At 57.6% G+C, this 14,354-nt stretch overlaps 4 protein-coding genes and 1 non-coding gene across 5 annotated transcripts in view; 3 read left to right on the top strand and 2 right to left on the bottom strand.

Moving 5' to 3' along the window:
• Window positions 1-3,271, top strand: part of PHSY_004681 (hypothetical protein) — a gene marked incomplete at both ends in the record, with an annotated part of 9,112 nt that extends 5,841 nt beyond the window's left edge. Inside the window, 3 exons of the mRNA XM_012335294.1 lie at window positions 314-392; window positions 1,199-2,876; window positions 3,200-3,271. Coding sequence (XP_012190684.1) covers window positions 314-392; window positions 1,199-2,876; window positions 3,200-3,271 — 1,829 coding nt within the window. The remainder of the gene's footprint in view (window positions 1-313; window positions 393-1,198; window positions 2,877-3,199) is intronic.
• PHSY_007635 lies at window positions 654-773 on the top strand. Its single transcript has one exon. It is a non-coding gene; the product is annotated as a tRNA-Cys (tRNA).
• Window positions 3,272-3,296: 25 nt separating the features above from the next.
• Window positions 3,297-4,439, bottom strand: PHSY_004680 (hypothetical protein; the record flags this gene model as incomplete). The annotated part of the gene is made up of 1 exon (XM_012335293.1): window positions 3,297-4,439. The coding sequence occupies one exon, from the start codon at window positions 4,437-4,439 to the stop codon at window positions 3,297-3,299; it is 1,143 nt and encodes a 380-aa protein (XP_012190683.1).
• A 602-nt stretch (window positions 4,440-5,041) lies between these two features.
• Window positions 5,042-6,031, top strand: PHSY_004679 (potential GINS DNA replication initiation complex subunit; the record flags this gene model as incomplete). The annotated part of the gene is made up of 1 exon (XM_012335292.1): window positions 5,042-6,031. One exon carries the CDS (start codon window positions 5,042-5,044, stop codon window positions 6,029-6,031), a length of 990 nt encoding a protein of 329 aa, XP_012190682.1.
• A 131-nt stretch (window positions 6,032-6,162) lies between these two features.
• PHSY_004678 (hypothetical protein) lies at window positions 6,163-14,103 on the bottom strand (the record flags this gene model as incomplete). Its single annotated transcript, XM_012335291.1, has 1 exon — window positions 6,163-14,103. The coding sequence occupies one exon, from the start codon at window positions 14,101-14,103 to the stop codon at window positions 6,163-6,165; it is 7,941 nt and encodes a 2,646-aa protein (XP_012190681.1).
• Between the last annotated feature and the right edge of the window lie 251 nt (window positions 14,104-14,354).

Below are 14,354 nucleotides of genomic sequence, written 5' to 3'. Positions count from 1 at the left end.
CCTTTTGTCCCCCCCCCCCCCTCCCAGACATGTGTTGGGATGTTGGGCTTGTCAAAATGTGCTTTGACCGACTTGGAAACCTCTCAATGCCCAAGATCACCTTCAAGGCAATGCGAAGGTTGTCAGCAGCCCTTCTCAATCGGCAGGAAATCCCTGAGGCTGATGCTTGTCGTGGCATGGGTCACATTTTCGAAAGCACAGAGAGGATGGCAGCATATCTCCCAGCCACCCAGAACTTCGACTTGATGGGCCTCGCCATTGATGGCCGACAAGACCTTGGATCTGTGCAATGGGTTGGGATTCCTCTCTCCAGACTCGAAGCGCTCTGTCTCACTGCGGCTGAAGAGGCTGCCATCCAGCAAGACGAAAGGATTAAGGAAGCTAGGGACGAGGTCAGCAAGTGCTAATGGAGAGTAAGAAAGGGCAAGGCAGCCTTAGAAGACCTCACTGGATTCTGTGCTCGGCCCCGCCACCATCCTCAGCGGTACAAGTCATTCATGAACGGTTCAAAAGCGGCAAGGAAAAAGACCGCACGGTGTTCTGTAGCAGAGTACAGATGGCGACAAAGAGGTGCGAAGGTTGATCGAAAATACAGAATTGGGACAAATCTCGACTTTACATATACGCAACTGTGACGCCCTCCGGCAATCGTCGGCGTCGTGGCGCAATGGCTAGCGCATAGAGCTTCTATCCATTTCTGAAAGCCACCGGAGGAGTCCTCCGAATTTTAAGAAATAACTCTAAGGCTGCGGGTTCGAGTCCCGCCGTCGCCTAAGTCGTATTTTTGTGCTTTTTTTGCATCCAGGCGACTCGTAATGGTGTGTAGAAGATGCTGGTGAAATTTCGAAGAAGGTTGATAAGGAGAATGGAGAAATATGGTGGTTTGAACTTTTGTACCGGTATTCTGCCGGAAGATCAGGTCGCGTGGATTAAGGCGGAGTGCACAATGTGGAGGTGCGCGAAAAAAGCAGGGTCCAGAATCAACCCACACCGTCTCACTTGCATGCTCGTTGTCATGACTTCCAAGGCGTCCGTGCGCCATCTAGACCACGTTAGACTCGTCCAGAACAGTCTCAAAGCTGGCAGCTACATACGTCAGCCTCCATATCATCATCGGAGAACTAGCGGGGCTCGCACAAAGTCATCACCTTGCGTGAGGGAACACCCTACATTTCACGATTTCATCCTCGACGTCCAGAGACAAGCGACGGGCAGCCGCGTCGTCGCTGCCATCCTTTCGCATCTCCTCGCCGACCTCTTCGGACTCCGACTTTGAGCTGGACACATTCTCGACGCCTGCGGACGAAGTGGACGGATCAACAATTGGCGGACGGGGAGCGAAAGGGATAGGGGGGACAAAGATGGCCGATCCAGCTAGCGCTGCTACCGACGCCGTTTCTGCAACGGTCGGACGCACGAGAAGAGGAAAGGCGGACCAGCTTGCTGACTTGGATCGGTTCAACCCGCTACGGTCGACACAAGTCGATGGAGATGATGAAGACGAGGGAGAGGACGAAAGCGATCTCAGCCCGTTGGACGATTCGGGGCTAAGTTCGGCCAGCTACCTCGCAAGGCTCACTGGTGTAGCCTGCCTCGGCGGCTTGCAGTTCGGCTGGGACACGGGAATTGCGAGCGGTATGCTCGTTGCTATTCATGCCGACCTGGGTCATGAACTCAGCGAGGGAGAGCAGGAGCTCATTGTAAGCGCTACAACGGTCGGAGCGATCCTCGGCTCGATCGTTGCGGGAAGGATGGCGGACTGGCTGGGTCGCAAAAAAGTCATGATCGGTAGTGGCATCCTCTTCCTGCTTGGTGCACTCGAACAAGCCGCGTCGCAGGTGGTCAGAGAGCTCGTGCTCGGTCGAGTGCTGGTCGGACTCGGCGTGGGTATGGCCAGCATGGTGGTGCCGACGTACCTGGCAGAGGTGGCGCCTACCAAAGTACGCGGAAGGGTCGTCGGCATCAACAGCTTGCTCGTAACAGGTGGGCAGGTCATCGCGTACTTGATCGATGCGGCTTTCTACCACTTGCCGCACGGGTGGAGATGGATGGTGCTGGCTGGTGGTATACCTGCGGTTTTCCAGCTGGTGGGAATGATCTACTTGGATGAGTCTCCGAGGTGGCTCGTCGCACGCGGTCGGATCATTCGGGCTCGAAGGGTGCTTCAGCGCATCTATCCGCACGCCAGTGTCCGCATGATCGACAATGAGATCGATCGCATCGCACGTAGCATGCAAGGTGCCACGCGACATTCGGTCGACCCAGATGCTTCTCACGCCGCGGATCGTCGGGCAGAAGAGGACAATCAAGGAACGCACAACGATCTCCAATCGACCCTGGGCAGGATCAGCGCGGCACCCGCACAAATCACCTCTTCAGCACGCGAAACGACCACGCATGTGAAGAGCAAGCTCAACATGCTCGTGCACGATCCCACGCATCGGCGTGCGCTCATGATCGCTTGCGCTTTGCAATTCTTCCAACAAGCCACTGGAGCCAACAGCCTGCTCTACTACTCGTCACGGCTGCTGATGATGGCAGGCTTTGTCGTCAACCCGAACGCAGCAGCGATCGGGATCGCCATCGCCAATTTTGGTGGCACGGTGATTGCGGTCCGTTACATCGACTCTTGGGGACGTAGAAGGTTGCTGCTCTACACTACTGCAGCCATGTCGTTCTTTCTCGCACTCGTCGCCACTGGGTTCAGCCAGATCGATCTTGGTCCTGTGATCGGCAGCCCCGAACAAACCGAGCATGCGTCTACATCTGCATGGCCCTACTTGACGTTGCTGTTTATGATCTTCTTCACCCTCAGCTATGCGCTGGGGCTCGGAATTGTACCATGGCTTGTTCAGTCCGAGATCTTTTCCGGACAGGTAAGGGGGATCGGAGCAGGCTTGGCGACGGCGACGAACTGGAGCACGAATCTGTTGATCTCGTCGACGTTCTTACACTTAGTCAAGCTCATTCACCCGCAGGGATGTTTTGGGCTCTTCAGCGTGTTGTCGGCGCTCAGCTGTGCTTTCACGTACTGGCAGCTTCCAGAGACGGCAGGCGTTAGCTTGAGCGACGTCTCGAATGCATTCGATGCGTCAGGAAGGGGTGGCAGGGGCGGTGGCGGTAGAGAAGCATATCAGGCTGTTCCTTCGGCTGAGGACAGTGATTGAGATGCAGAGGAATGTTGCTTTCTTTTGCTCAGTCTCACGCAGTGCATCACAATCAGTACCGAGCGATGTTCTACGAGATCGGACGTGCCGAAAGCCGTGTGTGAGATTGAGAGTGTAGTGTGCGCGCAATCACCGCGGCAGAAGGCTTTGCTTGGGTGTATCATCACGATGCTTTTGACTGGTGCCGACTTGATCTTCTACTTGTTCCTCGTCTGCCTCCTCGTCAAAGTCCAGGACGAAGGGCGACGCTTCCGAAGCATTTTCTCGCTTCTTGCTACTCTCCTGAGCATCACGATAGGGCGATTCGGCAGTTCTACGTTGATGCGGTTCCGCACCGTTTCCCCTCGGAGCATTCTCCGACTGCGCCTCCCTCTCGATGGCCTCCAAGACCTTTGTCGTTTCGTTCCACACGATCCAACCGGTGGCCACGCCTACAACCGATCCGACGGCAATGTACACTACGTTCAAGAACTTCGCCCACCCATCCAACTGCGCTCTCTGATCCCTGTCCATCAACTGAAACATCCTCGTGCCTAACCAAACGTGCAACAACAACTTGGGCGTGATCAAGGCGGTAGCCATGAAAAAGTGTTTGAAGGTGACAGCGTCGACGAGACTTGCGAAGAAGAGGTTCGAGTAGGCGAAAGGAAACGGACAAAAGCGAATGAGGATGGCCATGAACAATCCTCTGCGCCGCACAGCAGTGGACAGAGCGGTGTACTTGGGATCGTTGAGAGTCTTGCTGATCCAAGCTACACGTTTGGAGTGGTGTACGATCAAAAACCGAAGCACGGCGAACGAGACAGTTGCACCGAGCAGGCAGGCAAAAGAAGCCAGCAGCCAAGCTTGCAGGAGATTCCCACGAAGTTCGGCATGCTCCGACGTGGCTTCTGCATGCACTCCCCAACCGAGGCCGAACAGAGTGATTGAAGTTCCGTAGCCGATGAGCGGCGGGAAGCTGACGATGACGACGAGCACGATGAGAAGAGCAGCGCCGTAGGATTGCGAGCCGAACCAGATAGCCAGCTTGGCTGTCGCGTTGAACATTGCTTCGGGGCCAATGTAGAGTACGACGCCGAGGATGAGCGCTTTGACAGCGACGGCAAAGTAGATGATGTAGCGCTGTTCTGGTGGTAGCGACAGGAATGCCTGGTATGTCGTGTCGAGATAGGAGCGTCCACGAAGGTACGCGGATCGAAGCTGTGATGAGCGGCTCGCAGAGTCGGCATCACGCCGTGCATATCTTGATCGGTGGGGGTGAGATACGGGCATCGCTGTGTTGCAGACGATGGTGTCTTCTGACACGATCCTTGTGAGCCTGGGTGTGTCCACAAGGGGGGACGTTGGCAAACAGCCAGATTGATGCAAAGGATGAGGTTGTAGGTGGGATGATCACGCCTCCGTCGGCTTCATTCCAGGAGTTGCTCAAGTCGGGCTTGGCAAGTCGGTCGGCAAACTTGGACCCTGAAGGTCCCCTGCGCGGGATCCGCGAACCGATCTGACACAGCCGCACTTGTTCTTTCGGCTCTTCCGTGGCGATCCGAACTGCCCAGCTTGCCTGTCGTCGTCGTGACTGCTACACTGTGGGATTCAGCTCGATAAGACGTCTCGCTCTCGACACCTCCCTGAGACTTGTGTCCAAGCCAAAAGCTATAAGCATCAGTTGTGAGTTCTTGCGTTGGGTGGAGGAAGCAGCAGAAATTCGCGTTGAGTGGTCGCGCGCGCGTCTCTCCTGCGGACGAGACCAACACCAAACGACGGCATTACCAGAAAAGCTTCTTCGCACCCTTCTCGCACACAAACAGATCCTTCCATTATCGCTCCTGCCATCAGCATACGAGCGTCTCTTTCGGATCATCTTGCTGTCGCGCAGAATGTCGTCCTCCATAGCGTCCACGTCCGCTCTTCCAGGCAGTGTAGCATCCACCAGCATCTCCGTCTCGTCCTACATACGAGGCGCCAGCGCAACCGACCTCGACCTCGCGACCACCTCGCTCTCCTCCACGTCCATCACCATTGTACCGTTGACGTCCGTTGATCGTGTCCGTCTCCTTTCCGGAATCTATGGACCCTTCCGACCACCCACGCCTGCCACTGTCCCACTGTGGGTAGCGGTCCATCTCAAGAAGCGCAAAAAAGCAGTCATCGTCACACCAACCTGGCTCACCGTAGAGTCCCTCACCGAGACTTTGAAGCACGAGACCACACAACCGGGCTTCTCCTCCCTCCCACACTACTGGATTGGTGTCTCTCAGGCCCTGCTGAGCAACGCCTCAGACGACGTGCCTAACTCCAATCGAGTTCGGGCGCTACTCAAAGACATCCGAGAAGCACGTCAAAGCAAGATCCTCAGCGGTGTACCTATGATCAACTCGGTCCATCTACAGATGCACAACATCTCCGCACACGAGGTCGCAGAACTTCGAGGATTCTTTGGAACCGCTTTCGCCCACTTGAAAGCGTTGAGACCGGCCAACGAGGTAGATGCTGAAGGCAAATTGCAGAGCGAATTGGATGCCAGGAATAGGTGGTTGTTGATGCCCAGCTTACCGACTCATCTCGGCGACGAAAGCATGATCAGGCCTGGTGCTCCAAGTGCTGCAAGAGACCATCACCGCGAGATGTCGTTGGATCAGGACGAATCGATGAACACAAACTACACAGACGAAAGCAGCTTCTATGCCGGCCAAGACGCAACGAGAGCACAGCCGAGAAAGTCAAACGTCTCCGATTCAGGCTACCACTCTGCTCCTCGTGCCGACCGCTCGACATCACCATCGTATCCGCGTCAAGCTCAGCCCAGTTCATCCGGAACGAATCGTCCACCCAGATTTGCCGTCGATGACGAAGACGACGATTCTTAGCTGCACAAGCCGTCTCTCACCAGCAATGCAATGGTCAAAATAACGTGTGACAAAGCAAATGATCTGGGTATGATTGAAGATGATGGGAACAAGTGTTACATGGATGTCGCGCCGGTGACTTGAGGTCTCAATTACGCGTCATCAGCTTTGACCTCGTTAACAGCGCCTTCGACCGGCGAAGGCTGACCCAAAAGGTGCATCGATTGACGTTTGACCATGCTCGCCGCCGAAGACTGGCTTTCGAGCTTCATGCTGTCGAAGCAGTCGGCGTAGATCGAGTATGACGTGAAGACGCTGTCCCGGTACGTGCTGCGCGCCTTGCGCGGGCGTTCAGATGCGACCGTGAGACCTGTGTTGTCGTCGTCCCGACCTTCCGACCCGGCCGGCCGCTCATTGCTTTCGTCGCCAACCACGTCCGGCTGCGTCTCGTCGGCTGCAGCAACAACGTCGCTCGAGTCATCCCCGACGCTTTGCAAATCTTCCTCCTGGTTCGCCTCTTGACCCCCGACATTCGTCGGGAACACGATGCGAGGGGCTGCGGTCATCGTTTGCGACTCTTCCGGGATTTTGTTTGGAGCGGCGGTCTCGTTTGCCGACAGAGTCCCGTCAACATGGCCGCTGACACTGTCCAGATTTGAATCTTCGCCGCTACCAAGCACTCTGGCGACGTCATCCGTTCCACCTAGCGCCGACAATCCGTCAAGGCCCACAATCGTCAGAGGTCGTCCTCGTCCTCCGCGACGGGAACGGACGGGGAGCTCGGCAACAGGCTCGCCGTCTTGCTCCTCTTCGCCTTCCTGCCCGTCCGCTAGTCGCTGCTCTGCAACGCCGAGAGTCGACGACTCGCCGGTCGGCGTGGCTACAGGTCCGTCAGAAGCGGCACTCGATCCGGTGCGTTCGCGCTCCGAGTCCAGTGGCCTTGCAGAAGCCATTTCCTCTGGACTTCGAGAAGTCGCATCAGCGCCGCCATCGCGCGCCAGTGTCTGAGTGTCATCAAGTTCTGCTTGGCCTGCCGGCTGAATCTGAGGCTGTGCCTCCGTCTCCGCCTCTGCCTCGACTTCTGGCTCCGGTTCAGGCTCAAAGAGCCACTCGTGCATCGTCACAATCGTCTTGACCACATTAGCAGCTTTGCCGAGGTTGCCAAAACCTATGGCGACGCTCGAAGGACCGGGCGGCGGATTGAGCAGCGACGTTCCAAAGACGAGCGCCACATTGTGCGCAAGCATCTTGTTGATCTCACCTTCCTCGACGACGCGTGCAAGATGCTCTGCTGTGCGACGAAGCACATCGAAATGGCACTTGGGCATCTTCCAGATGATGTCACGCATGGCGTAAAGACGATCGTCGTTGTCCATGGCGTTGGTGGCGATGAGATCATCGTACGAATCGAAGGTGATCAGTGGCTCTGGTAAGTCACGAAGCCAGCCTTTGACGGCGCCGGCGATGGTGTGAATGTCGCTGAATTCGCCTGTGGAGAGGTCGATCGACTCTGCAGGCTGTTGGTCCCAGGCGCGACGCAGATTCTCAACCGCGCTCTTCGATCCCGAGATGCGGTAGATGCCTTGCTCGCGCAGACCTCTCGCTTCGATCTCTGCAAACATGCGTTCGACCGCCGTGGGCACAGAATGACCCTCCCGCTCCACAAGCTCCACCAACGGACGGCCGTAGAGGGGTGCGGGTCCCGTTTTGCTTCGCGAGAGCGCAGATCCCTTGCGTGGATCTAGAGGGCTTTTAACAGCATACTCTTGAGAGGCCTTTTCGATGTGACCGACCCATTCAGCAAGTTCTGTCGCATTGTGCGTCTGCAAAAGATACTTTGCGCCCTCTTGCGAGGTGAGATGGAACACGAAGGAGCGTTGTGCATTGTTCCAAACCGAGACGCGAGCGCCTCCGAGGCCTGCGACGATGGAAGGCTTCTGCAGCGGAGTCAGACGCATGAGCTCGGGAATGGACTTGGCTGGGGTGTCTGGCTTATCCAGCGTGATGAGTGGGCGGACAGCTCCTTTGAACAGGGCGGTCATCCGACGTGCACGGATGGTGGCCTTGTCGGGTGGGTTTGCTTGCGCTGCAAGGGCCTTCTCCGCGGGGAGCGGCGAAGAGCCGGGTGCCGGCGACGTGGTAGCAGACAAGGACGCTTTCGAAGTGCTCGATGGCATGCTCGAGACACGCGAAGAGATGGACGGCCGCAATGACAGCGAATTGAGCATGTCCAAGGCTGCGCGGTCGCGGCGTAGCTTGTCCTGCTGCTGCTTGGAGAGGCCGGGGAGCGCCTTGCTCGAGCTGCCGGCACGCAATCTGGCGTCGGACCGTACCGGCGGGGCGTTGCGCATCTCATTGGCCGCATCCTCGCGGAAGGCTCGGCGATCCCAAATGACTCGAGTAAGAGCAGCTTGCATCAGACGCAGCCTGGTCCCAGCTAGGTCGACCAGATCTGCAACAGTGCAAGCAGGGCGAACCCTGACTGCGCCGTCGATGATCGCCCACATGGTGCGACGCTTGTCGAAGTCAATGAGCTCGACGTCGCCTGCCAAAGCCTGGGCGCTTGGAGCCTTGGTGGCAGCTTCAGCGAGGCAAGCGAGGATCCAGCCGATGTCCGGTGTACCGGAAAGCTCAGCGGCCGAGCGCATGGCCGAGTCGACCTGCTTCGGTGCGAGGTCGTCGAGACCGTCACCCTTGGCTCCACGCGCCGCGGCTACGCCTTGCCATGCTCGCAGGAAGATGCGCGACTCGGAAGAACCAAGCGTGTTGACGATAGCAGCCTCGACGAAAGAACCGATTGTCGGTTCGCGGAACGGCAAAGACGTGTCGCCGAGGCTGTTGGTCGTGGTCCCGGCCTGCGAGACCGTTGAGCTTGTCTCGTCGCTCCTAAGCTTCAGCATGCGCGCCCTGCAAATCCAAAGGGCGTCGAGCAGCTTGCAGATCCTCTCTTGACGGCGCTCTAGGCCGATCCCCGACTCGATGATATGGATGGCGATCCAGCCTCGGAACAAGCTTTGCGCCGCAAGGGCGTCGCGAACTGCGGATGGAAGCTTCTGCTGCAACGACGTGTCCTTGGCGACGTCTTTGGTGGCGCCATCGGACGTTTTGAGCACGTCAAGCATGGTGTAGATGTTGGTGACCGGCTTATCGTCGTCGCTGGGGCTGCTTGTAGCAGACTTGACGCTGAACCAGGCAGCAGGATGGCTCGCTTGCTTCTCAAAGATTTCGCTGACGACGAGCAGGTCGCGATCGACAATCTTGTCAAAGAAGACGGTGGCGATAGACTCGAGGTACTCTATCAAGTCGACGGCGCTCGCCCTGTCAAAGTCGAAGTCAGTCTGGTTATGGACGTTGTTGATCTGAACAGGATTGGTGGCAGCGAACGTGCGTTCCTCCTGCCTCGAGTTTGCGCCCATTACTCTGGCGTCGAGCATTGCTCGAAGCTGCGCGAGGGCGTTGACCACTTTCTGCTGATCGGGATCCTCAGCAGTGACTTGGAGATCTGGATGACGGAGGAAAGACCACGTGTGCTGGTACAGCAGGTCATCGTCGACGAAATCTTGCGGGAAGCGATCGATCCACAAGCGCAAGGCTAAGATGACGCCCATGCGGATGCGGTAGACCATGTCCCAGTCAGTGGGCTCGGCTTGGCTGCCTGCAGGAATCAGAGGAATCCAGGAAGGGAACTGGCTCGAGGGTCGGAACTCGTGGGCACCGGACAGCTCCCTGCTCGCGGTGACGGCTGTGGAAAATCGTTTCTGCAGCCGCTCAAAGAGCTCTGACGGTGAGCAGAGGCTTCGGAAGGTGGCCAAAAAGGTAATGCGGTAGGCGTCCATGTCCATCACCAGCTTCGTTTTTCGCACCGGAGCGCTCTGCGGCTCGGTCGCATCATTGCCATTGGTGGATGACGTTGGGGTCACATGCTGGATACCCATGACGAGGACGTCGATCATGCGATCCAAAGTGGCTGCTTTGACCACAACCTGCAGGGGCATCACGATGTCGACGACCGAGCTGCGATTGGACGTGGGCAAGCTGGATCGTTTCGAGATCTGCGAGAGCGGTCGCGAATGACGGCCAAAGTCCTGTGAGAATCGCTTGCTGTTCATTGGGGAGTTGGGCAGCGACAAGTTGGACTCTTGTACCACGCGCAGCACCAGTTCATTGCCAATCTTGATGTGATTGTCATCGGCAGTCGTAGTCGGAGCCATCGATGACCATTCAACGACACCATTGAACGCCGTACTTCGGCCGGATCGACCTCCGAGAGGAGGCGAGAAGGTCGAGTTTCGGAAGAGTGGCGATTCTGCCAGGGTCGGACGAGCCACAGAGCGCGAAGTGATAGTAGCCTGCGGATCTTTTACGACATTTATACGTTGATCGTCGCGACGCGAGAGCTCCCCTACGATTTCGGCGGCGTTCAGCAGGGACAGCAAAGGCAGCGGTTGTGGGAATAGAAGAGCAATAAGCGGTAAGGTGGGATTGGCACTGAGAAGCAGGTTCTGCCTGTCGCGAAGATCGAGATTGCCGAGCGCCTTGGGCTCAAGCCGGAAGGACCGCTCCATATTTGACTCGCGCGTCGAGGCTTGGGATGCATCTCGGAACAGCAACTGAAGTGTTGCCTGGTACTCGGCCAAGGGCTCGACTTGTGTGGCGATACTCAGCTCGACTTCGTTGTCGAGTCGCTGCCAAGCCGCGCGCCACTCATTCGTTAAGATCCACAGGCAGTAAGCGGCCTCCGCTCGACCCAGAAGCTCGACGCGATCCGAGTCTGCAGCGCCTGGAATCGAAGAATCCGATTGTTGGAGTGTGCGGCAGAGGGCGTTGCCAAGATAAGGAATTGCAACCGATCTTTGACCGTCCCGCAGGGTGACGCAAGGCTCGAGACTTTCACCGACGAACCGAGGGCGCACGGTGACGGCCAAGCCTTCTGTCCAAGAGATGCTCGAGAGGATAGGGGCCCACTCCTCGGCGACAAGAACACGGTCACCTTCGGCCAAATACCGCCATGTCTGCTCGAGACGAGTCACAGCTCGAGAGCACAAGGCGGTGCACACCGCCATCCAGCCGGCGATGTCGCCTAATGTGAGCAGGTACGATGCGATGGCAATCCAGTGGCGAAGCACCGAGGCGCGATGTCGAGCGCCATTCTGAGCCGCATTGGGTCCGTCGGCCCTGATCGAGCTGGAGCTGAGCAGATGCTGAAGCGCCAAAGTGGTGAGCGGATGCGGGGTGAGCGAATCGAAGCTTAAAGCGTAGACGAGCTGCCTGTGCCTCTTAGATGCTTCGAGCACTTCGCCTAAGGAGAGGTGGGTACTGATCAGGCTACGCAAGGCATCGGCGTGGAACAGCTGGATTTGCTGCGCGATCTCGAGGGGTTCGAGCTCGAGCAAGAGATCATCCGAAATAGTCAGCGAGCCGCGCAGCTTGCGCAAGTCTGAGCGAGTTTCATCCACCCCCTTGTCAGCCACTGTTGCGATCCAGTCGGGAGCTGTGCCTGCGCCGGTGACCTTCACATCCAGAACGGGCGCGGCCGATGCATCCACTTTCTTCGCCAAATCAACTGCGTCAAGCTGTAGCAATGTTGCGAGACCGCGGACGACGTCGAGACCATCTGGGTCTAGCCCGACGCCGGCTCGCACAGAAACCTCGAAAAGCGTGGCGAGCCTCGATTTGAGCGCGGACGACGACGCGGACGAGACTGCTCCCGTCGCCGCTGCTGCCAGGAGCTCCTCGGCTCGCGCCCGAACGTCAGAGATGAACGAGCAAATCTGCCTGGCTGCTTTTGGTGCTTCTGAACCCGTGTAGATGGCCGCAAACACCGTAACGACAAATGACTCGACCATCCTATCGCTAGCTTCCTCCGCCTTTAGATTCTCGAGGAGAGGCGAGGCGATGGAACGTCTTACATTCGGCACAGGCCCCTGCACATCTACTGTAGGCAGCTGAGTAGCGTTGACAAATTCGTGTGCCAGAGCCGTGAGACTTCCGCTTTGTATGCGTTGAATCCATCCGCGCGGTGCATCGAGAGCCTCGGTCAAAGCGAGGTCTGGATGCTTTCCCTGTTTGGCCCACAGTCGTAGCACAGCACCATTTGTGTCCACGGCTGCAGGGTCCACGACAGGCGTCTCTGATGCTTCGGCGGATGCGTTGACAGCTTTGTTTGAATTCTGCCGAACGGCGGGAATGCGCGGTCGTAGACTGGGTGAAGGGAGCGGCGATGTCATCTCTGTGGTGCTCGAGGTTGCCGAAAGCAGATCGTGCTTGCTCAGGCCGCTTCTCATGAGCATGTCGGCATTGAGGCTGGTCATGGATGCAGAGGAAGCCGGAGTGGGCGGTACGCTGCGAACGATGGTGGCAGGAAAGATCGCCTTGACCTCGTCCGAAACACTACTGGGCGGTTTGTAAAAGTAGAGACGACCGTCCTGCAGCACGGCGCGGTAGGGCTTCCAGCCTTTGGCAATGTCCTTTTCTTTGTCTTTGCCTCTGACGTGGTCGTTGCCGCTGAGCTGGTCCATTGTGAGGCTGATGTTGGCGTTGCGACTGAGGAAGCCCTGGAAGACAGCTCCGGGCGGGAGAGGCACGGGCTCAGACGCGATCTGGATCGAGAGCGGGGCAGGTGAGGCCGATGATACGCCAAGATTGGTGAGACCGAGCGAAGCCGCCAGCGTGGTAGCCACTACACCGCGACCGGTCTCCTTGCCGGTGAGCTTGGAGAGCTTGCGAGCATGTCTTGCCTCGGTGCGCTGGGGCGTCGAGGATTGCATGTAGCTATGCTGGGGAGGCGACATGCTGTTCCAGTTGTTGGGTGGCATCTGTACCGAGCTGCTGGAAGGTTGCAGGTGCGATGCGACCGAATTGAGCTTCTGGTGGCCCTTCTTTGCACGTTGGACGGACGCAGGATGCTGCTGTGCGGGCGAAGCGAGAGTACCCATGTCACTGGGTCGCCAATCATGGTGAGCGCCAGGAACGCCGTGCTCACCCCATGTTCCATTCGAGCCGGATGCGACCGCAGAGGCAAGGACCGACGAGCTCTGATCGTAGCCTGGCGAGGCTGACAGCGGTGCAACGGAGTGGTCGGCCGAGCTGAGATCGTCGACGCTGCGTGAGAAGTTCAACGCAGGGCTGGGAGAACGCAGGTAACGGTTGGGGTCGGCTGAAGCAGGCGAGTGTTGCTGCTGTTGGTAGATGGCGGGCACCCGCGGAAGGTCGATCGTAGGATTTTGAGGTGACGAAAAGTCGGGATGGGCGCGAATGTCGGATGAGCTCTTGCTGAACTGGGAGTAGTTGCTGCCAATGGACGGCTCCTGACGGTGAGATTTTGAGAGAGGGCTGTGGGAGAAGTTGGGCTTGAGTGGTGGAGGTTGCTTGAGAGATGCGTTAGAGGCTTTTCGATCGCGACCGATACCTCCAAAGAAACCACGTTTCGTGGGGCTGGCAACGGCGGCAGAAGACTCTTCTGAATAGCTCGGACGTGAGAAGGCACCAGGCCGAGCCGGATACGAACCCGTGTTCGGATCTGTTCGCTGTTGCTGCTGCTGCTGCTGCTGCTGTTGTTGTTGTTGTTGTTGCTGCTGCTGCTGCTGCTGCTGCTGCTGCTGCTGCTGCTGCTGCTGCTGTTGCTGCAATTGTTGTTGTTGTTGATTCGATCGAGGAGTCTTGTCAAAATTGGAGCTCAGAATCCTGCGATTCTGTGCAGAGGTGGAAGGAGCATCTGGATAGGCGTGATCTTGTTGAAGCTGTCGATGGTAGTGAATCTGATTGGTGGTGTCATCGAAAGGATCCTCCTGATGGGTGGCGAGCGATGACAGCGATGTGGAAGCATTGAGATTGGTAGAGCTGGATGACGATGAGAAGGGCGCTTTCGCCTTGTTGAGTAAGAAGTTGAAGGCAGACTGGCTGCGACCTATTGGCTGCTGCGACTGCGACTTGTCGTGCTGTGTTGGTTGAGCAGCAGCGTGGTATTGCGCATACTGGGGCTGGTGCTGGGGCTGGGCATGAGTGTGATATTGCTGCTGTCGCTGCTGCTGCTGCTGCTGCTGCTGCTGCTGCTGGTGCTGCGGTTGTCCGGCCGGCTGGGAAGGGAGCGGCATGGCGAGGGAATGTGTGTTTGCTCAGAACGCTAGCTCTCTTCGTGACCGGAGATGGTCCCGGGAAGGCCGAATAGGTAGGCTAGAATCCTTTCGGTGTCGATCGATCACCTGTGATGGACGCAGGTCGACGCCCAATCGCTGTCTTTCGCAGTACGCTTCCGGCACGTGTCTATGAGAGGTCGGACAGCATCCGAAGACAATTGATGCAAGACTCGGGTCGCGCAGAAGCCGTGAGAAAGTGCGGACTTGCC

The sequence above is a fragment of the Pseudozyma hubeiensis genome (assembly GCF_000403515.1).
Source record: "Pseudozyma hubeiensis SY62 DNA, scaffold: PHS45, whole genome shotgun sequence".
Taxonomy (NCBI): Eukaryota; Fungi; Basidiomycota; class Ustilaginomycetes; order Ustilaginales; family Ustilaginaceae; genus Pseudozyma; species Pseudozyma hubeiensis.
The sequence above is the reverse complement of the archived record's forward strand: the minus strand, read 5'-3'. Positions and strand labels throughout refer to the sequence as shown.